Source organism: Lampris incognitus, chromosome 17, assembly GCF_029633865.1.
Source record: "Lampris incognitus isolate fLamInc1 chromosome 17, fLamInc1.hap2, whole genome shotgun sequence".
Classification (NCBI taxonomy): Eukaryota; Metazoa; Chordata; class Actinopteri; order Lampriformes; family Lampridae; genus Lampris; species Lampris incognitus.
This window is the reverse complement of record NC_079227.1, coordinates 7,963,505-7,989,876: the sequence shown is the minus strand read 5'-3', so window position 1 is coordinate 7,989,876 and position 26,372 is coordinate 7,963,505. Positions and strand designations below refer to the sequence as shown.

The 26,372-nt window shown below is 45.2% G+C and overlaps 1 protein-coding gene across 1 annotated transcript; it reads right to left on the bottom strand.

Moving 5' to 3' along the window:
• Positions 1-251: 251 nt before the first annotated feature.
• Positions 252-26,372, bottom strand: LOC130127892 (centromere protein T-like). The gene is made up of 13 exons (XM_056297607.1): positions 26,308-26,372; positions 19,356-19,488; positions 18,407-18,554; positions 15,837-15,927; positions 14,203-14,339; positions 12,867-12,957; positions 11,015-11,151; positions 10,661-10,715; positions 7,947-8,083; positions 6,985-7,635; positions 5,290-5,449; positions 777-881; positions 252-381 (listed from the first exon to the last, which is right to left on the bottom strand). The coding sequence occupies exons 1-13, from the start codon at positions 26,355-26,357 to the stop codon at positions 252-254; spliced, it is 2,025 nt and encodes a 674-aa protein (XP_056153582.1). The 5' UTR covers positions 26,358-26,372.

Here is a 26,372-nt window from a genome sequence, read left to right as displayed (position 1 = left end):
AGGCTGTTGTGTTGCTGTAAAGCCCACTGAGGCAACTTTGTGATATTGGGCTATATAAATAAAATTGACTTGACTTAAATCGCATAAGGTATGGCTTTATTAAACGGCTTTTATTAATTAATGTGGTCTAAAAAAAAGTGGACGACAGAAGATAACGTCATATCAGAGAAACTTTACAAGTGGACAGCGGTGACTGGGAGAAGGATGGATGTTGTGTGAAGCGTCCACATGGAGACTGAACCAAAGACATCTCATCTCTTAAGTTTCGGTACGACAACGTTCCCGCTGGTAGCCACGGGGATGAGGAGTCGGCGATACTCCATAGGGAGATATTTCTCTATCAGCACTTCGACAGGAACCTGGTCAGTCACATGGCCCTGTCTGCGAGCAACAACACACACAATTAACCCCCTGCCCCCCAAAAGAAACAGAGCCTAATGTATGTTCTCAGGTCATCAGTTCAAATGAATCCTCTCCGCAAATCACCTATGCTAGAAAATATAGTGTAAATGAAATGCTGCATGAAGAATGTGTATGAGTTGAAAGGAATTACTTATCAATTAATAACTGAATAATAAGTGATTTTATGATCACTTATAGCCTGGGACTAGCCACCCCCTTCCCATTTCTCACTAACATTAACAATAAATGAAAAGCAAATGCATGTGTAATTTGTGTTTAGGTGACAGATGAAGTCAAGAAATCTTAGTGCTCAAATTCATTTGCATTTTCCTTAATACTGTACACACAAAGCAACACTTAACTCACATACATACCTTTTTAACAGCAGCACAACATCTTCCACTTCAATGGTTTTCCTCTTTGCGTGTAGACAATATGTTTCCAAGTCCTCAGCCATACGGTCAAAGAATCGATCCAAACTGTGTTAAACACACACACACACACACACACACACACACACACACACACACACACACACACAGAATCTATCAAACTGTCAGCTTTGTTGATTTACAGCATTCTCTTGATCTACCCAAGCACAGAAAAAGGCTGACACTCCTCCTGCCCAGTTTAAATAGCCTGACCAAAGCACTGGGAAAACCGACCGCCGCCCTAAATCGTTGATCAGATCATCACAGCCTTGGCAGCAAAAATCAGTAGGAAATTACTTAAATATTAAATTCAATATTAAACATTTTGCAACTGCACTCAGTTCTCTCCATAAACGTTGTGTCCACATGAACTGATTCAACTTAAGTTGATTCACCTGGTTTCTGCTCGGCATCCCCCCTCATCACATTATTTTATATATCTTATAAATCCAGGTAATTTTCTTATCCTGTTTCAATGTTACATCCTCCTCTCCCTCAGACATGTGACTAATGTGTTTTTTTTTGTCGACATGGTGGTGGCGTGCCTCGGGCCCTGGGCTGTTCCAGTGGCGTCTGGACACTGCTTGGCATCCTCCTCATCATATTCTTCATATATTTTATAATTCCATTATAATTCCTTTATCCTGGGATCTCCGGTTCGAATCCCCGTGTTACCTCCGGCTTGGTCGGGCGTCTCTAATGAGACAATTGGCCGTGTCTGCAGGAAGAGAAGCCGGATGCGGGTATGTGTCGCTGGTCGGTCGGGGCACCTGTTTGAGGGGAAGGGGAACTGGGGGGAATAGCGTGATCCTCCCACGCGCTACGTGCCCCTGGTGAAACTCCTCAATGTCAGGTGAAAAGAGGCGGCTGGCGACTCCACATGTATCGGAGAAGACGTAGTAGTCTGCAGCCCTCCTTGGATCGGCAGAGGGGGTGGAGCAGCGACCGGGACAGCTCGGAAGAGTGGGGTAATTGGCCAGATACAATTGGGGAGAAAAAGGGGGAAAAAGACCCCCCCCCAAAAAAAAACCTTTTATCCTCTTTCAGTGTTGTATTCTGTAAATTGTGTACACACAAAATCCATAGCACATCGTCCGACTTGAGGGACATCAGCGTCAGATCAGGAAGACTATTAATCCCCAAGGGGAAGTTAGGTAACTAACACCCATCAGATCCCTCATCTGTTGCTCTCCCCGAGGTTTCTTCCTATTGTTCTCCGTTTTTTAATTTTTTTTAGGGAGTTGTTCCTTATCCGATGAGGAACGAAAGTCAGTAGGAGCCAGACGGAATACCTATACGAGAATGAGAGGGAGGACAGTGCAATGGCGAGGATGCGAGGAGTGGAGGTGACGAAGGTGGATGAGTTTAAATACTTGGGGTCAACTGTCCAAAGTAACGGGGAGTGCAGGAGAGAGGTGAAGAAGAGAGAGTGCAGGCAGGGTGGCGTGCAGTGCTTAATTTGTAAATGAGGAGGTCCCGGAGCACTGAGAGGGTGCTGCTCCGGCAAGTTAGGGGTGAGAAATAAAGTCATGGAACGCATGTAAAAAATGCACAAAACAGTGCTTTTCATGACGCTGAAACAGCTACGCAATAGTCACGTGCTTTTCGACCGATAACTTTACTGTTGCTTTTATTAAATAGACGGGCCTAGCCTAACCTGACGTGACAACGAGGCAGTAGACACATGCACAGTAGCAAAGCTCGCCAAGTTAATGCCGAGCTAAAGAAACTTTCAAATGCTTAGACAAAAAACATCAGACAACTTGCCAGCATACAATGCATACAGGCTATGGCGCTTGAATGACGCAATTTGACCCGATACGTTGATCACCGTCACAAAACTATAAGGCTCAATTAACAACACTGCGGAAAATAAATTTTAAAAAGTACCTTTTATTTATTTGTCCAAAACAGCCCACAAAACATCAGTAGAGCCTTCAGCCTCCTTCTCCCTGCTTCTTACTTTACTCCTAGTGTCCTGTGCAATTCTATGTCCTTTAGTAATCCATGACCTCACATATGGAATGGAGTTGAACAGGGTGAGCGGTGGTCCAACAAGGCAAAGGAAGAGTAACGTAGAGATGGTGGATGTGCGAAGAGATGACCTGTGGGCGGTGCAGAGTAGGTTCATCCGGGAAAAGCCCCTCTCACGCTCTGCACTTGAGATGGGGACAGTGTTGATTGCTGCCAAGAGGTCTTTCAGTCCATCTGTGACAAATTTCCCACCATTGTCCCTATATTCTCCATATGCCCGAAAGACACATCCGCGCATCATCGATTCTAAACTCCTGGCAGTCTTTCGACTTCATCTTCCCCAAACAGTGCCCCAGGGTCGTCCGACCAATGTTGTGGGTAGAGTACTTTTACAATACTACAATAGCCCCCCCCCCCGAATTTCACAATACCCTCCCGAATTTACTACAATACTGCAGTGAATTTGGGGGGCAGCCTAGCCGGACCGTCACAGCCGGGGCGCAAACTCGCCCCCTTCCTTTGGGAAGTGCTACCGAGCCTATTCGTCCGTGATCGTTGTCATACGTTTCTCCAGATTCCTTACCAGGCTTCTGAAAAACGCCCTCTGGGCCAAGGTTCTATCGCTCGTTCGCTCTGTATGTAGGGGTACACCTTGAAAAAAGTTCTCTTCGGTTGCCCTCTGGGTCGCTATCCTCCTCTTTTTCCTCCTGTTCGTCATGTTCGCTAGTAGCAGGTGCTGCACGCTTGTGCTAGCTAGCTGCTGCTGTGCCCTTCCGAAATTACCATGGCTTTCTTAGGGTTCGGCTGACCTGCTCGTCTGAAAAAAACTAAACAAATTTGACTGTCTTTTTTACATTTTTTAATCAATGGCTTTTGATAGAGCAGGCAGCTAGTTGTTGTGAGTCTAATATCGCGGTAATGTTAGCCCCTGTGATGTGGCGTGCACTGCGTGACTTGAGCGATTGATGTCTCTTTCTCCCTCTCTCTCTCTCTTAAAAAAATAGCTGATTTAAAATGCATCAAACGTAGGCAAACAAGCGATTTACAAAAAACGTCAATGGGAAATAATAGAGTGACAGAACAGATAACACTAAATATTAGAGAAAATGTTTTTACAGATTTTTATAGTGATGAAAGAGGTGGCGGAGCCAGTCAAATAGGTGCCAGTCCAAATCTGGGAGGTCCCGGTGCGCGCTCCGGCTTGCTCCGGCACAAATTAAGCCCTGGTGGAGTGGGTGGAGAAGAGTGTCAGGAGTGATTTGCGACAGAAGGGTACCAGCAAGAGTTAAAGGGAAGGTTTACAAGATGGTAGTGAGACCAGCTATGTTGTATGGTTTGGAGACAGTGGCACTGATGAGAAGACAAGAGGTGGAGCTGGAGGTGACAGAGTTGAAGATGCTAAGATTTTCATTGGGAGTGACGAAGAAGGACAGGATTAGGAACAAGTATACTAGAAGGACAGCTCAGGTTGGACGGTTTGGAGACAAAGCAAGAGAGGCAAGCTTGAGATGGCTTGGACATGTGTGGAGGAGAGATGCCAGGGAAGAGGAGAAGAGGAAGGCCAAAGAGGAGGTTTATGGATGTGGTGAGGGAGGACATGCAAGGTGGCTTGTGTGACAGAGGAAGATGCAGAGGACCGGAAGAGATGGAAACAGATGAGCCGCTGTGGCGCCCCCTAACGGGAGCAGCCAAAAGTAGTAGTAGTAGTAGTTACTTATCTGATGTGAGGGTCTAAGGACATGCTATTATGTTGCTTGCAAAGCCCACTGAGGCAAATTTGTGATATTGGACTATACAAATGAAATTGACTTGACTTTATTACAAATGTTGGCGGGGTGCCAACATGAGGAGAACAGGTTAATAGAAGACGGTGCTGTAAATTTAATGTGGCCAGGAACTGCACTGAGGTGAGAAAAATGACCCCTGCCCTAATTTAAGACTGCTGGTATTAAAAGTAGAAATTAATTAATACCATTTACGGATGCAATGAAAGATAGAACAGCAGTCGTGATCTTTAATGGGCAAAAGAATGTGATGCTGATCATCTTTGTAAGGCAATAAAAACAATGCCGCATAGCTTTTTTTAGGAGATTTTGCCATCAGAGTCAAATTTAAAAATTCAGGCAATGAAAATGGGCTGATTTACATGTGGTGTGATCAAATAAAGGTGAATCAGTTCATCTGGACACGTTTGCTGACAGAAACGTTTCATCACTCATCTAAGCGACCTCTTCAGTCTGATTCAACTTTCTTCCATTTTCTTACTTGGATTATTGAGCATGCAAAAAGACATGTAGCGTGATCGTTTCCTGCTTTTCCAGTCACTCACACTTAAACCCAACTACAGGTTCTCTGCTTTAGCGTTAACCAGCAACGGCCAACAGATTCTGACGACATCTATTGCCTCTATGCCGGCTCTCTAACACATGGAGTCTAGGACTATCAGGTAGCCCAACACACTGGTATGAACGGGGTTTCTCACATTGTTTGGAGGACAGGGTAGACATCGGCAGAGACCTTGGTCTTGGCAAAGTACTTAAATACACCCATCAGGTAGCTCTTAGGAAGGCTCGGCTTGCTTTTAGCCAGCGTTTTCTTCTTCCTCTGGGCTTTCCTGGGCTGAGCTGGAGCAGAACTTTCACCTGCAACACTGGAGAGATGGGACCGATATAAGAACATTGAGTAAATAATTAGTAAATTAAGATTTTCAAAGATTGTGCATGACCAAAAAAAAAAACCCCGATTGATATTGTTGATAGCATAAAATGGTATCAAATATCCTAAGTAACAAACAATATTTTCCACTTTGTTGTTTGGATGGTTGATTTGTCTACTTCTCATAGGAGATTATGAATGAATACCCTTTAATCATAGCAGGTTTTGGAGATTGATGTTCTGGTCCGGCAGGGCTTGGTACTTCCCGAGTGGGGGTACTTGGGAGTACAGCAGGTGAAGCTGTCAGGGTGGAGGGAAACAACTTCCGTCGGACGGAGGCGCAAGTCTTCACGAACAGTTCTGACAGCACAAAAACACAACCCACGAGTCCCTTCACTTTTTTGAACACAAACACTGGTCCATTTTCTCAAGAAAATCAGAATGGACGTAGCTATGCTCAGTGCCTCCTGCAGCTACACCGCTGTTCCTCTCAGCAGCGCCACCTGCAGTCCACACCAGAAAAACTACACTTCAGCTGTTGTAACATGGAGGAAGCCATTCCATTGTGGCCTTTCACTTTTAAAAGAGAGTAAGGCAGATACCTGGTGGGCAAACATGCCAGATGAAGTAAAAGAAAATGTGCCAAGTTGGTGAAACAAGCTAAAAAAAGTTGAAATCATTTTAACCTGTCAGAGTAAGTCTCATTGCCGCATCCTCTGTGACCAATCACATTCGAGCACTTTTTGCAGCACATGAATTTGGACAAGGTGACAATTTAATGTCAGCTACTAAGCACACAGACAAATATAGATTAAAAAAGTGGGGCGTCCGGGTAGCATAGCGGTCTATTCCATTGCTTATCAACACGGAGATTAGAGGTTTGAATCCCCGTGTTGCCTCCGGCTTGGTCGGGCGTCCCTACAAACACTATTGGCCGTGTCTGCGGGTGGGAAGCCGGACGTGCCCTGGACGCTGCACTAGCACCTCCTCTGGTCAGTCGGGTTGTCTGTTCGGGAGGGAGGGAGAACTGGGGGGAATAGCGTTATCCTCCCATGCGCTACGTCGCCCTGGTCAAACTCCTCACTGTCAAGGGAAAAGAAGCGGCTGGCGACTCCACATGTATCGAAGGAGACATGTGGGAGTCTGCAGCCCTCCCTGGATCGTCAGAGGGTGTGGAGCAGCAACCGGGACATCTCAGAAGACTGGGGTAATTGGCCAAGTGCAATTGAGGAGAAAAAAGGGAGGGAAAATTCCCCCAAAATGTGGAAAATACTCAAACCTCTGTGGATGCTAACCATGCTTGCTCATAAAACAGCATCTATAGCAGTATACAGTACAATGCACAGTCAGTGTACATAACGATGTATTTTGTTTCCATGGCAACTGCCCGCACAGTGTAAAGGTTCCCCTCCAAATATCTGCCTGCCCGTGTGAAGAGAGCACGATTTATTTAATACGGAATCTCTTTAAACCTTTCCATATACTTCACATTTCGGATAATCTAATATGTGCCCATACTCACCAGCCTCAAATGTTCTGGGGACCACCCCCATGTTGTAGTAGCCCCTCCCATCACCTACAGCTGCAGGCATGATGGGGGAAATCAAGCGATGAGCTCTGCGAACAATGTGCTCGACATCAGATGGCTGTGATGTCACTTCCGCATCATCGCCTCCACTGGTACGAGTTTCAAAGGCTTCTTCTGCCTGTGAATCTGCTCCTAACTCTTCCTCTTCTATCTCATTCACAGCTTTGACTTCTACTGCCTGATCATCTGCCACCATATCTTCTTCGTCTGTCTGTGAATCCCCCCTGAACTCTTCCTCTTCTGCCTCATTCACAGCTTTGACTTCTACTGCCTGATCATCTCCCACTATAACTTCTTCCTCTGTCTGTGAATCTGCCCCGAACTCTTCCTCTTCTATCTCATTCACAGGTTTGACTTCTTCTACTGCCTGATCTTTTCTGCCATTATCTGTTCCGTCTTCTACTGCCAGATTATTGGATACCATATCCTCTTCCAGGATGGAGGACAATGGAGCATAGATGGATGTATCCTGGTTGGCGATGTCAGTAGTGAAGCCAGGCTGAGAGAAGTTGCTGAGGCCCAGGGTGAAGTCCTCAGAGTGGGCCATCTCATTGATAGACAACATGACCTCCTGACTATTCTGTCCTGAGAGACAGAGAGAAGACAGACAGACATGGCAGAGATGGACTAGAGTCTAGATTCCACAACAGCAGTAGTATGTGACATGTTTCTAAACCAAACAATTGGTTGCTTATGATTCCATTCAAAAATGTTGCAGTTTAAATAAATGGAAAAAAACAACAACTAATAGTTCATCGTTCAATGTCTGTAAAATTAACAAGATCCATTTGGTAGAAGTATTTAAGATAATCAGTCTGGTCCTTAGGTGGACTTCTGACAAGCCAGATCAGAAAGAACAGAATCTCCAAATAAATGGAGGGGGAACAGAGAATAACCTGCTGTTTCTCTCTTCTGAAGTGCGGCACCAAATTCCTCCACGCTGATTCTGCAACGGTTCGTTATCTGTCTCCTCAGTCCCGTTCTCTCAGTGAGAACCTCTGCATACGACATCTTGAAACGCCGAGTGGCAGATCTGGGGAAATAAAGAATGAAAAACCTCTCGTTACTGAGAAAACTATTTTCACATCCATCCATCCATTATCTGAACCACTTATCCTGTTCTCAGGGTCGCGGGGATACTGGAGCCTATCCCAGCAGTCATTGGGCAGCAGGCGGGGAGACACCCTGGACAGGCCGCCAGGCCATCACAGAGCCGACACATTCACACGCACACATTCATACCTAGGGACAATTTAGTACGGCCAATTCACCTGACCTACATGTCTTTGGACTGTGGGAGGAAACCGGAGCCCCCGGAGGAAACCCACAGACATGAGAACACGCAAACTCCATACAGAGGACGACTCGGGATGACCCCCCCAAGGTTGGACTACCCCGGGGCACAAACCCAGGACCTTCTTGCTGTGAGGCGACCGTGCTAACCACTGTGCCAGCATGAAATAAGTTTTAAATCAAAGTTTCTAAAATAAGGGCTTCTTCAAGGCTATGCATATAATGGTCTGTAATTGCATGACATGTTTAAGTGTTTCCACACTTAAAGCGGGGGTAGGCAACTTTGAAGAAACATGGCAAGCGTAAACTAGATTTTGAAAGTATCCAACCGAAAAAATCCCTGCCCTTCCCTTCAGGCCTCCCTGCAAACATGGCCAGATTAACCCACCAGGGGGGCCCAGGGCACGCACGTCCATTGCCCCCTCCCCCCGTCAGATAGGATATGCAAACAATACTAAACATTGTTAAACGTAAAACTAATGCAACTACCCGACATGGTAGTCGACACTATGCCAATCTGCATGGGATTCAGATGGCGACTACAAAGTACAACACAATTTTGAATCACAAAACAAACAGAGATGAGAACAGCAGCTCACAGCATCAATAGAGACATTGTAGCTTAGGGCCCTGCATCAGTAGGGACTGTAGCTTGGGGCCCCCACATCAACCCTGCATCAGTAGAGACTGTAGCTTGGAGCCCCCGCATCAATAGACTTTGTAGCTTAGGGCCCCCACATCAATAGAGACTAGCTTGGACCCTGCATTGCGACGTAGGGTTGGAACAAACGTCCCTTGTAGGGTATGATTGGGGATCCCTACTATATGCGAACACAATACCCCTGACCTTTTGGGGCCCCTCATGGTCCGGGGCCCCGGGCGACTCTCCTGGCATGCCCAGTCCGTAATCCAGCCTTGCCTCCAAAGCCACTTCCCCAACACATGAACGCGTATTGCCTGACTACTGCTGGAGGATGAGTCCACGAGAGAGCGCTGGGGAGAGGGGCACGGGGCATCGTTTTCATCACCAACAGTATCCAACTACCTCATGTCTCATTCACAAGTTTAAAAAAAAACAACCTAACTTTATCATCATAATGAACGTAAACAACGAAAGACTCTGGGCATGCGCAATGAGTGCATGGGAACAGTGCGCACAGGTAGGTGGGTAGATATGTAGACAGGCAGGTAGGCCAGCCAATCATTTCATATGGGCCAAAATGATTGGATGAGCTTATTACAGGCCTGTAACAACCACACATACCAGCTTTATTTAGTTATTTATTCGGTCAGAGCATTTTATTTATTGATTGCTGTCAGGATGTAAAAACAATCTCAACAAACCTAAAAAAAAAAAAAGCTTCCACAAAAAATTGCCTACCCTAACTTTAATACGATTTAAAGACTGGCAGTAATGGAAACAACCATCAAGAAGACCTGCCACTTTGAAAATATTCGATACTAGAAGAACCCCGCTACAATGTAGCGGTTTGGTTATCCACCCGTCCGTCTAAATCTCCCTCCTCTTCATCCTGCCAGCTAACCGCCCTCCCCCTGCCCCTAAACCCCCCCCCACTCCAACTCCCTCCCCCCAAATGCTCAGAATCATCTGAAATGCCGAGAAAAGTGGTTTTTAGCCATTTTTAGAAAATGCATATTTTGCATAATTATGCATAATTATTATAATTTTTAATTTTCTGCTATTTTTCTGGTCCTCTCTGGAACAATACCTACCACCTCCAAAAAAAATGAGGATCATAAGTGCATTTTTGCAAAAATGCATTTATTTTGCATAATGCCAAAACATTTCTAAGTCACAGAAATTTTTTTTATACAGGTGAAAAAATCAAAGATGCTCAGAATCATCTGAAATGCCGAGAAAAGTGGTTTTTAGCCATTTTTAGAAAAATGCATATTTATGCATGATTATGCATAATTTTAATTTTCTGTGATTTTTCCCTTACTCTCTGAGACAATACCTACCACCTCCAAAAAGAATTAGGATCATAAATGCTTTAGTTTTCGGTCCCGCTACTTACACTAACACCACACACACTAACACCACACACACACACATTACGAAAATATATGAGTAGATTAACAAACAGGAACGCAAAAGTGCAAGAAAATAGGAGATTTCCCAGATATAAGGCAAAAAAAAAGTCAGGTGGCATAAACTTTTCTGTAAATGGAAGAATTATCAGGATTATAGCTGTTATCATACTGTAGCCTGACTAATTAAAGACGGACGTGTTGACAGATGAAGGTAAACGAAAGGCAGTGCAATGGGAAAGGAGAATCCTTTAAGTTAGTTTACCCCAAAGACAACGATGAAAGCTCTCCTGCAATTTCTTCACCCTTCTCTTCCACATCTGTTGATAGAAACGTACAACTCAGAACACATCCATCCTGAACAGCCTAAACCAGCTTGTGTGATTGGCTCTCTGAAGAGCCAGTCTACTGAGAACTCACTCCGGCCTACCGCTTTCAGGGATACCCTGCAAAAATAATTCCTGTTATACAATAAGTGCAGAGAAATACGAGATAAAAACTCACATTTCTGAATAGATGAGAAGGGTACTGATGACTCAAGGCAAAACCCAAATTTATCAATTGGAAATCTTTGTTTCTAAATTTATCAGCTGGAAATATTTCCTTATTAAGAAGTTACCATCATTTTCTCCCAGATTCCTCTCGAAGGTGGTGACATTAAGGCTTCGACGCGGTCGCCCCCTTTCCAGTCCCTTCCTCGTGCTGGCTCTGGTCATCATGGTCATCTCAGGCAGGTCCAGCTCTGACAGCTCCGTGCTGAAGGTCAAGCAGAAATGAGCCAAAAATGAAACATCAATTTGTGACCAGGAGGATATTAATAAGTGATTATCGAGCACAGAACCCAAGTGCTGTAAGGGCCCCAAATACAGCGGAAACCCATTCATGATATATTTATTTTTAACTGAGAGTATTGCATGTTTTACATCAGATACATGTATTACAATTATACATTTCATTATTTGTGCAAATTTGTGTGTGTGTGTGTGTGGGTGTGTGTGTGTGTGTATAACATTATCGCCGTCTTGCCACAAGACGGCGATAATGAGCAACAATGACCTAGGGTCATTATCGCCCTCTTGTGGCAAGACGACGATAATGCACATGACATGATATTTTAGAATCAGATCAAATAATACAATTTTGCCTGATCACTTCAACAGTCAAAACTAGAATTATGAAGAAAGACGTGTATGTGTGTGTGTGTGTGTGTGTGTGTGTGTGAATTAATTAATTGTAAAGCGCTTTTGAGTGGCTGTTGCAGCTAGAAAGTGCTATAAAATGCACCTTGATTGATTGATACACGTATCACTACATGAGATATGCAGCTAGTATTGCCAATAAAAACATGCAGTCTTGCAAAAACATAGTACTTGTGAATTTTCACATTTTCTTGTAAGGAGACAGCTTTTATCCTCAACAACTTGGCCATTAGCAGACATCCTCATGTGTCCACCTAAATGCTTCATAGAGAACTGAATACAGAACTGATCACAGCCACAGTGTGAGCCTTGTATACGACTAGTTACATTTGTTAAACCATCCCTTAAAGTTATATTATGTGACAGCCTTCATATATGTATATACATTTTTTTCCATCTTCTTTTCATGGAGGGATTAAAGGGTTAAAGGTTTGTTTTTTTTAGGGAGGTGTCCCTTATCCGATGCGAGGGTCTCAGGACAGGATGTTGTGTTGCTGTAAAGCCCCTTGAGGCAAATTTGTAATTTGTTATATTGGGCAAAACAAATAAAATTGACTTGACTTTTCTCCCGTTTTCCATTTTGCTCCATTTTACCTTTAATTCTACTCCGAAACGGAGTTAAAATTAATGCATCATACTGAACAGTATAGGGATCAATGTATTTATTTTTTATTGTTCATTCATGTTATTCCCCCATTCTACTATAATGCATTTTGTAACGTGCCAAAAAGTGTCATGCACAAATGATTATTTCTCACCATACTTACCTCAGTATTTAGCAGAACTTTACTTTTATCCTAAAAATTTACCCTTTGTACATTTTCTGAGCCATCCCGGTCGCTGCTCCAACCCCTCTGCCGGTCCGGGGAGGGCTGCAGACTACCACATGCCTCCTCCGATACATGTGGAGTCACCAGCCGCTTCTTTTCACCTGACAGTGAGGAGTTTCCCCAGGGGGACGTAGCGCGTGGGAGGATCACGCTATTCCCCCCAGTTCTCCCTCCCTCCTGAGCAGGCACCCCAACCAACCAGAGGAGGCGCTAGTGCAGCGACCAGGACACACACCCACATCCGACTTCCCACCCGCAGACACGGCCAATTGTGTCTGTAGGGACGCCCGACCAAGCCGGAGGTAACACGGGGATTTGAACCAACGATCCCCGTGTTGGTAGGCAAGGGAATAGACCGCTATGCTACCCGGACGCCCCAATTAGTTCAATCTTATTACCGTTATGACTAAAACAGCATGCCACCCTGTTACATCCAGCATACCTGGGCCGGTGGGCGACGGTGGGTTCAACAGAAGGCAACTGGGTTTTCTTCTTTTTAGCCCCCTCCTGAGCCAGGAGAGGACCCTCAGGCTCTACAATACAAAACCAACAGACCCACTTCAATAAGGAGAAACTAAACAAACAACAAACAGTATGTTCTACTGAACTAACGAGTTCATTCACACACCTGTTTGGAATATGTGCTACTGAACTGGAAAATGGACACACCTGTTTCTTCATCTATGTATTTTTTGATTTTTCCCTTTTTCTCCCCAATTGTACCTGGCCAATCACCCTGCTCTCCAAGCCGTCCCGGTCGCTGCTCCACCCGCTCTGCCGATCCGGGGAGGGCTGCAGACTACCACATGCCTCCTCCCATACATGTGGAGTCGCCAGCCACTTCTTTTCACCTGACAGTGAGGAGTTTCACCAGGGCGGCGTAGCGCGTGGGAGGATCACGCCATTCCCCCCAGTTCCCCCTCCCCCCTGAACAGGCGCCCCAACTGACCGGAGAAGGCGCTAGTGCAGCGACCAGGACATACACCCAAATCTGGCTTCCCACCCGCAGACACGGCCAATTGTGTCTGTAGAGACGCCTGACCAAGCCGGAGGTATCACGGGGGATTTGAACCGGCGATCCCCGTGTTGGTAGGCAACGGAATAGACCGCTATTCTACCCAGATGTTTAAAGCAGCAGTAGGCAACTTTTAATCCCCCTCCCCAGTATTTCCAAGCGGTATTATTGTATGGGCCGCCGTTGCAAAGACAACCAGATCGCTGCTAGCAGCCTGGCTGTGACCATCTTCGGTACTCAGCCTGCGGACTCGTACCTACGACCGAATCGCGGCCGTGCTGATATTCAGTATAACAGCACGACCTCGAGTGTGATATTGCTTAATTATGAGCGCATATGCCTCACAAGTGCATTGTTTTCATCACTAACCACATCCAATTAATTCATGTCTCATTCACAAGTAAGAAAATACCTAACATTACCCTAACAAACGTGAAGCACAAAAGACTCTGCCCATGCACAACGAGTGCATGGGCACAGTGTGCGCAGGTAGGCGGGTGGGTATGTAGACAGGCAGGTAGGCCATTCAGTCATTTCATGCAGCCCGAATGAAATGATTGGACGGGCTTATGACAGGCGTGTGACAGCCATATAGTATACATTTTTCTTTTTCCAGAGCATTTTATCTATTGATTGCTGTCAGGATATCAGACATGAGATTAAAAACTCACATTTCTGAATAAATGAGAAGGGTACTAATGACTCAAAACAAAACCCAAATGTATCAGTTCAGCGGAGCTGGAAATCTTCATTAAGAAGTTACCATCATTTTCTCCCAGATTCCTCTCGAAGGTGGAGACATTAAGGCTTCGACGCGGTCGCCCCCTTCCCAGGCCCTTCCTCGTGCTCACTGTGGTCGTCGCGGTCATCTCAGGCAGGTCCAGCTCTGACAGCTCCGTGCTGAAGGTCAAGCAGAAAGGAACCAAAAATTAAACATTTGTGACCAGGAGGATATTAATAATCAATCAAGGGGCAAGAACCCAAGTGCTGTAAGGGCCCAAAATACAGCTGAAAACCAATAACGGTACCACAAGTATCACTATATGAGATATGCAGCTAATATTGCCAACTGATAAAACCTTATAATACTTGCACACTTTTACATTTTCTTGTAAGGAGACAGCTTTTATCCTAAGCATCTTGGCTATTAGCAGATGTAATCATGTGTCCACCCAAATGCATCATAGAGAACTGAATGGAGAACTGATCACAGCCACAATTATGAGTGCTGTGAGCCTTGTATAGGACCAGTTACATTTGTTAAACCACCCCTTAAAGTTATATTATGTGAGAGTCTTTATTTATATATATATATATATATATATATATATATATATATATATATATATATATATACGTATATTCTATACAAACATGTGTTTTTTCATCTTCTTTTCATGGAGGGATTAAAGGGTTAAAGGTTGTTTTTTTTTAGGGAGTTGTCCGTTATCCGATGCGAGGGTCTAAGGACAGGATGTTGTGTTGCTGTAAAGCCCCTTGAGGCAAATTTGTAATTTGTTATATTGGGCAACACAAATAAAATTGACTTGACTTTTCTCCTGTTTTCCGTTTTACTCCATTTTACCTTTAATTCTACTCCGAAACTGAGTTGCAATTTATGCCTCACGGTGAACAGTATAGGGATCAATTTATAATTTGTTTTATTGCTCATTCATGTTTTTCCCCCATTCTACTATAAAGCATTTTGTAACGTGCCAAAAAGTGTCATGCACATATGATTATTTCTCACCCTACTTACCTCAGTATTTAGCATAACTTTACTTTTATCTTAAAAAATCACCCTTTGTACATTTTCTGAGCTGTCCCGGTCGCTGCTCCAACCCCTCTGCTGATCCGGGGAGGGCTGCAGACTACCACATGTCGGTTACACTTTATTTTAGGGGGGGTCAGAAATTACCTAGTAATTTCCTAATAATAAGGTGGTAAGTATCACGCAAATTCTTAGAAATAAGGTTGAAATTACCTTGTAATTTGTGTTAGGTTAGGTTAGGGTTAGCTTTAAAATTACCTTTAAAAACTACCCCCTTATTACTAGGGAAATTACAAGGTAATATATATAAGCTTCAGCCAGCTGATAAACCCCTCCCCCAGACCAAATACATCAAGTGCAGAAAACAAAGAGCCAGTCGATATGATCAAAGGCTTTCTCAGCATCCAAACTGACAACTATGCCATCCAATTTACCCGCAGACACGGCCAATTGTGTCTGTAGGGACGCCTGACCAAGCCGGAGGTAACACGGGGATTCAAGTCGGCGATCCCCGTGTTGGTAGGCAATGGAATAGACCGCTATGCTACCCGGATGCCCCAATTAGTTCAATCTTATTACTGTTATGACTAAACAAACAGCATGCCACCCTGTCACTATCAGCGTACCTGGGTCGGTGGACCACGGTGGGTTCAACAGAAGGCAACTGGGTTTTCTTCTTTTCAGCCCCCTCCTGAGCCAGGAGAGGCACCTCAGGCCCTACAATACAAAACCCACAGACCTACTTTGATAAAGAGAAACTAAACAAACAACAAACAATATGTTCTACTGAACTAATAAATTCATTCACACACCAGTTAAAAACATGTACCACCAAACTGAAATAAGAACATACCTGTTTAAAGCAGCAGTAGACAACTTGTAATCCTCCACCCCCCAGCATTTCCAAGCAGTATTATTGTTTAGGCCGCTGTCGCAAAGACAAGCGGATCGCTTTCCATTCATTAGAAGCCTGGCTACTGTCCAAAGCAAGAGCAACTGCAATAATCCCAATCTGAACTAGAAACCCTAATGTCAGTGCTACTGGGGATAGCTACCAGGGAAAACTCGATATCCTCTTCCTAGTTTGACTGCACAATGATTGACGCACTTCCTTTGTGCCGTAAATTGAGCCTTAATTTTCCCACGAGCTCGTACCCGGTGGCAGACAGAATTGCATAGTGAAAGCGAGGCTTGTAGGGAACCAATCTTAATGCCGATGGCGTCATTATTCTGTAGCCATTACATTGTGCAATCAACATGTACTTCATATTGATAAGGCAAAAACATTGTCTTTATGTTTTGCTCAATAATCCAGGTAAGAAAATCAGAGAAGGTTGAATCAGTTCACCCGAATACAACGTTTATTGACAGTTACATTTCACCACTCATCTAAGTGACCTCTTCAGTCAAAACTGACTGCAAGTATACCCACCCTTATAAACCAAGCTAACAATGTCCCCACCGACACAGTGGATGGGGAAGGGGAGAAATCCCACATTAAACGGGCCTTGGTTAAGAGTGGTTATCCTAACTGGGCGTTTGTCAAAGCCAGGAAGACGCCCAGACAATCGAAGAGAGAAGGACAACAGCTGCCTAAGTGTAAACCAATGGTGATTCCGTCTGTGGCAGGAGTGTAGGAAAAACCGACATGCGTATTTTCCAAACACCGCATCTCAGTTGCTTTCAAAACCCAAAACACGCTGCGCCAGAAGTTAGTCCACCCCAAGGACCGGGTCCCCCGGCACAAACAGAGCAATATAGTGTACGCTGTTAAGTACCAGGAGGATTGCAGTGACTTGTACATTGGGGAAACCAAACCGACGCTGGCCAAGAGAATGGCACAACACAGGAGAGCTAACATGTCAGACCTGGGCTGGTGATGGGGGACATTTGATTGTTGAAGTTTACTGTAAACCAACACATACTTAAGGTTTGACTCTCATCATCCACTGGAGCACAAACTAGGAGTCATCAGGACGCTGTACCACCAAGCTGAGGACATCCCCACTGACACAGCAGCCAGGGAAGGGGAGAAATCCCAAATTAAACAGGCCCTGGTTAAGCGTGGTTAGCTTGACTGGGCATTTGTCAAAGCCAGGAAGATGCCCAAACAGTGCACCAGACAATCGAAGAGAGAAGGACAACAGCTGCCTAAGCGTAAACCAGTGGTGATTCCATATGTGGCTGGAGTGTTGGAAAAGTTGAGATGCGTATTTTCCAAACATCGCGTTCCAGTTGCTTTCAAAACCCCAAAACACGCTGCACTAGAAGTTGGTCCACCCCAAGGATCAAGTCCCTTGGCACAAACAGAGCAATACAGTGTACGCTGTTAAGCGCATGGAGGATTGCAGTGACTTGTACATTGGGGAAGCTAAACAGATGCTAGCCAAGAGAATGGCACAACACAGGAGACCTAACGCATCAGGCCAGCACTCCGCAGTCTACACCATCTACAGGCCAGTGGCCACTCTTTAAAGGACGAGGATGTGCACATCCTTGATAGGGAGGAACGCTGGTTTGAATGGGGAGTCAAAGAGGGCATCTATGAAAAGAGGGAACAACCATCCCTGAACGGGGGGGGGGTGTCAAGAGTACATCTGTCACCATCTTACAATGCTGTGATTGCCAACATTCCTAAATCCTCTATGAATAGTACACGTGGCCATTGAAACTGTAGTTAATGGTCACGCCCATATTTGCATATGAAACTGGTCGTTGGTTTCAGTCATTTCCTTCTTTCAGCTTTTTCCCTGTTTTTCAGGGGTCGCCACAGCAGATTTTACAGTTTCCATCAGGACCCCGTGAGGGCACAGTACCAATGACCGTTGTTCGATCCGGTATGGTCTTGTCAATCTGCATATTGATTTGGCAAAATTTTACGTCGGATGCCCTTCCTGACACCACCACTAACCCTATGGACGGGGGCACAGGTAAAGCGCTGGATGCCATCCCAGTATTCATGGACTTGCGCCCATGCCTGTCGCTATTCGTTGGTTTCAGTCATTATGCCACTGTATTGTTTATAAGGGTGGGGATACCTGCAGTCAGTTGAGACTGAAGAGGTCACTTAGATGAGTGATGAAACATATCTGCCAGTAAACGTTGTATCCAGATTAACTGACTCAATCTTCTTTGAGTAAAGCAAAAAAGTTGTCTACTGCTACTTTAATACTATGGAATATCTACATTGACGCACCTGTCTCCAGGATGTTCCTCAGCAGGTATCTCGGAGTGATGAGATCGTTGTGAAGGATGGAGACTGTTGGAGCGGGTGTGTTTGTTGTCAGGACCACAGATGAGAACCCGCTCCTCTCACTGGAGAGCAGAGACACTCTGGAGAGCCTCTGGAAGGTGGATGGAAAGACACTAAGAAACTAAACCAACAATAACTGTCTGCTATCAAGTTAGCATCTCACCACCTTGTGAGTGCTGCAACAGGTTTGATGTTCCTTTTTTTTTATTGATATATTTCTCTTGAATGTATCCTGTTCAAGAGAAACACTGCTGCAACAATTCAAACTCATCACAGGGAACACTAGTTTTATCTGATCAAATCCAGTGTTATCTAATCTATTCAGTGGCCTTCTTAATTAACGGAGGACATTTATTCTCAAAAATTAGAAAATCCTTCATTTTCTTTATTTTAGTAAGTTAGAAAAGATCAAATATAAACTACATGAGTCTACGGCTAATTTTTTTTACAATATGGAAACCCCTATTTGACCATATGGAGACACTGCAGTTCCAGAGTGTACCTCAGTGAAGCTGGCTGTCGGTTATTTTTCCTTGTAATTTTGCTCTTTTGATCACTCAAGACTAATCTGTAGTACTAGCAGTACTTATGTTGTAATTTGTTAGTTTTTGGGGGGGGAGATGTAGTATCTATATATATATTTTTACTACACACTATTTTTATATATGCACGTTATGTATACATCTCTAACTACTATTTTCCCCATATACGTAATGTTTATATGCCATTATTATTATCATATGTATTTTCTCTATGTTTGAAAAATGTTTGACAAAGCTGAAACTTGTTTACAATATTAGCAAACATTAATAAAAAGTCTGGAAAAGAAAAAAAAATAGAAATCCAACATCTCCAATGACATTACATGCAAGCACATATTTCATCCTCTGACCGTCTTGATACTTTGCCTCAGACTGCGTTTCATAATCGTCTTTGAGAGGCTGACGGAGTCGCTCCTCCTCAGCCTGGCACTGCATCTGGACTCACCAGCGGGGACCTGAGCCAGGGCTTTGGGTGCAGAGGCGCTGCAGACAACAGGGTAGAGTCATCAGTACTGAAAACAAACTTGAGCTCTTTCCACTCACAAAAAGATACTTGGGCTTGGAAAACCAAGGTGAAGAGTAGCTGCTGCAGAATAGGGTCTCGTTAGGGTATGTTGCAAACTCAAAGAAGGTTGAATCAGTTCATCTGGATTAGGGATTGGGAAGATCGACCAATTCACATCGATACACGGGCATGCGCGATGCGAGTGCATCAGTAGAACAGCTGTGAACCGGATACAATTTGGGATGAAATCCAGATGCATCGATTCATACGTCTTTATAGCGGTAAAAACCGATTACTAGAGGTTTTTTGGGGGGGGGGGGATTTTTCCCACTTTTTCTCCCTAATTGTATCCGGCCATTACCTCGCCACTCTTCCAAGACGTCCCGGTCACTGCTCCACCCCCTCTGCCGATCCGGGGGGGGGGGCTGCAGACTACCATGTCTACATGTCCCCTCCGATACATGTGGAGTCGCCAGCCGCTTCTTTTCACCTGACAGTGAGGAGTTTCACCAGGCCGGCGTAGCACGTGAGAGGATCACGCTATTCCCCCCAGTTCCCCCTCCCCCCTGAACAGGCGCCCCGACCAGCCAGAGGAGGCGCTAATGCAGCGGCAAGGATACATAACCCCATCCGGCTTCCCTCCTGCAGACATGGCTAATTGTGTCTGTAGAGACGCCCGACCGAGCTGGAGGTAACGCTGGGATTCGAACCGGAAGTCCCTGTGTTGGTAGGCAACGGAATAGACAGCTACGCTACCTGGACGCCCTTATTAGAGGTTATATGCCTTCCTCCTTCGTTACATTTCGTTATGTTACGCTAGCGCGCGGATGCCGTAGGCGTGTCACAACAAACATGGTGTAGCCAGAGCAAATACACACCAGCTACCAACTACAAATCAAAAGTCTGGCAGCACTACGGATTTTACAAGAAAGATGGGCAACTTGACAAGGCAAATGCAATTTGCAAAATGTGCCGTACTGCTGTAAAGTACACAGGCAGCACAACTAACCTTATTATTCACTTGAAGCGGAGGCATGGCGTGAATGAGACACCTGCCAGCGCCCCGGCCTCAGGCTCAGATTCATCTCGGGCTACTTGCCCCAAGAGTGGGGAGCAAAGCATTGCAACTTCCTTTCAGGCCCCGCTGGCTAACAGCTCCACTCGCTCGAAGACGATAACTGACACCACAGCCTTCTTTATTTGTGAAGCTATCCCGCCTGACAGTGTCACAGAGAACGAGGGCTTCAAAGACCTCCTCCAAGTCTTGGAGCCTAGGTACAAAATACCTAACCGGAAGCTATTCACTGAGAAACAAGTTCCTGCTCTGTACAGCAAAGTGAGACGAGAGGTAACCGAGTCACTGAGCAATGCACAAACGCTTACAGTAACAGTTGACAGCTGGCCGTCTTGCGCCACTGACACTTCATCGATGACGAGTGGGTTTTGCGAAACCATGTTCTGCAGACCAGAGTGTTCAACGAGGCTCCCGCGGGGAATAATCTAGCAGTTTTACTGCAGGACGTTTGCCACGAGTGGAACATCGAAGACAAAAACCCAGCGCTGGTCACAGATAACGCAAAAAAATGTGATGCTGGCTAGAGCTAGTGCAGAGGTGGACCCACATGTGCGATGCATCATACCCACACCAAATCCGGCCTCGCAAAAAGCCCTGAAGGTGGACAGGGTGACAGAGCTTGTGGTGAAAGCGAGGAAGTTGGTCCCTTTTGTTCCACAGAAGCCCAAAATCAACTGAAGTTCTACATGAAATGCAGACCCAGTTACACCTGTGGACCGAAGGTCACTGACTGATGTGCAATTGTGCGCTATTCTGAATAGTAACAAGACGTCCTCTCTTGACATCGTTTTCTTTCGATTCTTGGAGTCTTTTTGGTTTCAAATCCTCACCACAGCTAAGCCATTTTACTGTCATGACTGTTTTGATTATGACAGTGACACTGGTTGTTTAATGTAAACTATTATTGGCAGCATGTGACTGCCAATAATAGTGTAACCGGTTATTTTCTTGCCCGGTGCGGGATTCGATACGGGGTGTACTGCACCACAAGGCGACATTGCTAACCGCTCGGCTAAAGGGTCAGACCCGTTAGCTAGGGGCTAATGTGTCTTATTAGTAGCTTACAATAGTTTCCATTTTTTTCCATTTTAAGCAGCAGGTATGAAAGACCTGTGTGAAAGATTATTTTATTGTTCATAATATAAAAACTGTCTTCTGCTGCTCACTGCTGAGTTAGCCTACCTGCTGCTGAAAGAATGTTAAGAATATCCGTTTACTGCCTAGCAGTGTTTTTCATATTGCACTATGCTTCAATGTCGTAGTTAATCTTGAGCATCCTATTATGTGAGCCAGGTGTTATGAAAGTGTACTGTACTGTAAACTTGAGACGGAGAACACTCAAACAGGACTTGTTAAAAAAAGGCCCGCTTGTGAAAGATCTTAATATTATTTGGTTAATAAATAATCAAACTCATCAAATTGCATAGCATCATTCCTTTGCATCGAGTCGAATCGCATCACATCGCATTGTGTTAAATCAAATCGCGTGGATTTGCCCTGCATCGGAATTGGGGGTGAAATCATATCGTATTGCATCGGTAGTTGCTGCATATGTACCGTTAATGTATCGGATTGTTGGCAATGTATCGAGATACGTATCGTATCGGCCTCAGAGCAACGAAGCACAACCCTAATCTGGATACAGCGTTTATTGACAGATACGTTTCATCACTCGACTAAGTGACATCTTCAGTCTGAACTGATCTAGATGAACTGATTCAACCTTCTTTGATTTGCTTACCTGGATTATTGAGCACGTGTCAAGATACATTGTAAACTGTGGCGTTTGATCAGGGCTAGATGTACATTAACAAAACTATCAAGAACCTGTCAATATGACAATATTGGTGACTTCGGAGACATTACAGAAGTAACACTTGATCAGTTGCAACAGAAATGACTTCTCAGAAATCTACTACAACTTTTGGCTGCTCCCGTTAGGGGTCGCCACAGCGGATCAACCGTTTCCATTTCTTCGTGTCCTCCGCATCTTCCTCTGTCACACCAGCCACCTGCATGTCCTTCCTCGCCACATCCATAAACCTCTTCTTTGGCCTCCCTCTTCTCCTCTACCCTGGCAGCTCCATATTCAGCATCCTTCTCTAAATATACCCAGCATCTCTCCTCCACACGTCCAAACCATCTCAATCTTGCCTCTCTTGCTTTCTCTCAAAACCGTCCAACCTGAGTGGTCCCTCTAATATAATCATTCCTAATCCTGTCCTTCTTCGTCACTCCCAGTGAGAATCTTAGCATCTTCAACTCTGCCACCTCCAGCGCCGCCTCCTGTCTTTTTGTCAGTGCCACTGTCTCCAAACCATACAACATAGCTGGTCTCACAACCATCTTGTAAACCTTCCCTTTAACTCTTGCTGGTACCCTTCTGTCGCAAATCACTCCTGACACTCTTCTCCACCCACTCCACCCTGCCTGCACTCTCTTCTTCAACTCTCTCCTGCACTCCCCGTTACTTTCGACAGTTGACCCCAAGTATTTAAACTCATACACCTTCATCACCTCCACTCCTTGCATCCTCACCATTCCACTGTCCTCCCTCTCATTCATGCACAAGTATTCAGTCTTGCTCCTACTGACTTTCATTCCTCTTCTCTCCAGTGCAAACCTCCACCTCTCCAGGCTCTCCTCAACCTGCACCCTACTCTCTCACAATGTCATCCGCAAACATCATAGTAACTGGAGACTCCTGCCTGATCTCCTCCGTCAACCTGTCCATCACCATTGCAAACAAGAAAGGGCCTAGTGCCAATCCTTGATGTAATCCCACCTCCACCTTGAACCCATCTGTCATTCCGACCACACACCTCACTATTGTCACACTTCCCTCATACATATGTAGGAGTGGTATCCTGCACCACTCTTACATACTTCTCTCCAACTCCCGGCTTCCTCATGCACTACCACACCTCCCCTCTTGGCACCCTGTCATATCCTTTCTCTAAATCTACAAAGGCACAATATAACTCCTTCTGGACTTCTCTGTACTTCTCCATCAACATTCTCAAAGCAAACATCACATCTGTGGTGCTCTTTCGTGGCATGAAACCATACTGCTGCTCGCTGATCATCACCTCTCCTCTTAACCTAGCTTCTATTACTCTTTCCCATATCTTCATGCTGTGGCTGATCAACTTTATACCTCTGTAGTTGTTACAGTTCTGCACATCGCCCTTGTTCTTGAAAATCGGTACCAGTATGCTTCTTCTCCATTCCTCAGGCATCCTCTCATTTTCCAAGATTGTGTTAAACAATCTAGTTAAAAACTCCATTGCCATCTCTCCTAAACATCTCCATGCCTCCACAGGTATGTGATCAGGACGAACTGCCTTTCCAATCTTCATCCTCTTCATAGCTGCCCTCACTTCCTCCTTGCTAATCCGCTGCCCTTCCTGATTCACTATCACCAAATCATCCCGTCTCTCTCTCTCTCTCTCTCTCTCTCTCTCTCTCTCTCTCTCTCTCTCTCTCTCTCTCTCTCTCTCTCTCTCTCTCTCTCTCTCTCTCTCTCTCTCTCTCTCTCTCTCTCTCTCTCTCTCTCTCTCTCTCTCTCTCTCTCTCTCTCTCTCATTTTCTTCATTCATCAGCCCCTCAAAGTACTCCTTCCACCTTCTCAGCACACTCTACTCGCTTGTCAGCACATTTCCATCTCTATCCTTGATTGCCCTAACCTGCTGCACATCCTCCCCAGCTCAGTCCCTCTCCGTACAAGTCCTTTTCTCCTTCCTTAGTGTCTAACCCAGGGGTGGGCAATCTTATCCAGAAAAGGCCAGTGTGGGTGAAGGTTTTTGTTCCAACAAAGCAGTTACACACATGATCCCACTAATCAACCAGCAGAGTCTTTGCTGGGGAACTTGATTAGGAGACACAAGTGTGTAATTGCTTGGTTGAAATAAAAACCTTCACCCCAACTGCCCACCCCTGGGACTCTAACCTGTCATACAACTCACCATACGCCTTTTCCTTTGCCACCTCTTTTTGCTTCACACTCCAACTCCTTGTACTCCTGTCTACTTTCTTCATCTCTCTGACTATCCCAGTTCTTCGCCAACCTCTTCCTCTGTAGACTTTGCTGTACTTCCTCTTCCCACCACCAAGTCTCCTTGTCTTCCTTCCTCTGTCCTGATGACACAGCAAGCACCTTCCTAGCTGTCTCACTCACTATTTCTGCAGTGCTTGCCCAGCCATCCGGCAGCTCGTCACTACCACCCAGTGCCTGCCTTAACTTCTCCCTGAACTTCACACAACAGTTTTCCTTTTTCAACTTCCAGCATTTTTTTTTTTAAACATGATGATGCTGGTCACGTGGCTTGGGTCCTGGGCTGTTCCGGTGGCGTCTGGACACTGCTTGGCAACCTGCGCATCATGTTCTTCATACATTTTATAAGTCCATTATAATTCTGTTTATCCTCTTTCAATGTTGCATTGTGTAAATCGTGTAAACACAACATGATTGCACGTTGTCCGTCTTGGGAGAGAGACCCCTCTTCTGTTGCTCTCCCTGAGATTTCTTCCTATTTTTGCTCCCTGTTAAAGGTTTTTTTTTTTTGCTTTAGGGAGTTGTTCCTTATCCGATGAGAGGGTCTAAGGACAGGATGTTCTGTTGCTGTAAAGCCCACTGAGGCAAATTTGTAATTTGTGATATTGGGCTATACAAATAAAATTGACTTGACTTGACCTTCAGCTCTGCCCTCACTTGCTTCCTCTTGGTCTCCAACGTCATCCTTCAGACCACAATCCGATGCTGCCCAGCTGCGTCCTCCCCTTTAACCACCTTGCAGTCTCCAAGCCCTTTCAGATCGCGCCTTCTACATCAGTGTTTCTCGACCCAGTCCTCAAGGACCCCCTATCCCGCATATTTTCTTTGCAACCCTGAATAGGTACCTGTTTGTAGTTATTCAACCAATCAGCAATGAATTTTGTCAGATGTTGCACACCTTGCATAATTAAGTGCTGCGAGATGATTGGTCGAGTAAGTACAAGCAGGGCTACCTATGCAGGGTTACAATGAAAATCTGCAGGATAGGGGGGTCCTTGAGGACTGGGTTGAGAAACACTGTTCTACATGATATAGTCCACCCGCGTGCACTTTCCTCCACTCTTGTGCGTCACCCTGTGTAGTGTATTTGAATAAGAAGTGCATTACTCAGTGTGACTGCTAGGCGGCGCTGTAACGTTGCTGTTGTGTTACTGCGTTTGTATTGAGACCACAGAATAAAAAAAACGTCGTTGCCTGACCAGACATGGCTTCCACCACGTGGTATATTACACCCTGTGTCCCTCCCTCTTCTTGAAATATGTAAACGACATCTCAGAAATAATGATTAAAAAAAAAAACTATTACGACGCACACTTTAAATCCGTCTGTGCAAGGGCTCCCGTATGCTCAAGACGGCGAAACGCACGGTTTGTTGCCAGACGTCGGACAACTTCTGTCAGGAAGCAGCGCTCGTCTAAGTGAGTCAACAGCGGCTCGCTGGGGTGGTTTGGGCACGACAATGTAACCGGTTACATTATTGCCCGGTGCGGGATTCGATACCGGGTGTACTGCACCACAAGGCGACGTCGCTAACCGCTCGGCTAAAGGGTCAGACCCGTTAGCCGGGTCAGACCCGTTAGCTAGGGGGCTAACGTGTCTTATTAGTAGTTTACAACACGAATGGCCAAATTACAGAAAACACAACAGTTTAAAAAAAAAAGCAAATACCTGCTGGCGACGGGCAGGACGCGAGCAGCCGCTCCTTCGCTGGAATCCATTTTGGAAATCAAGAT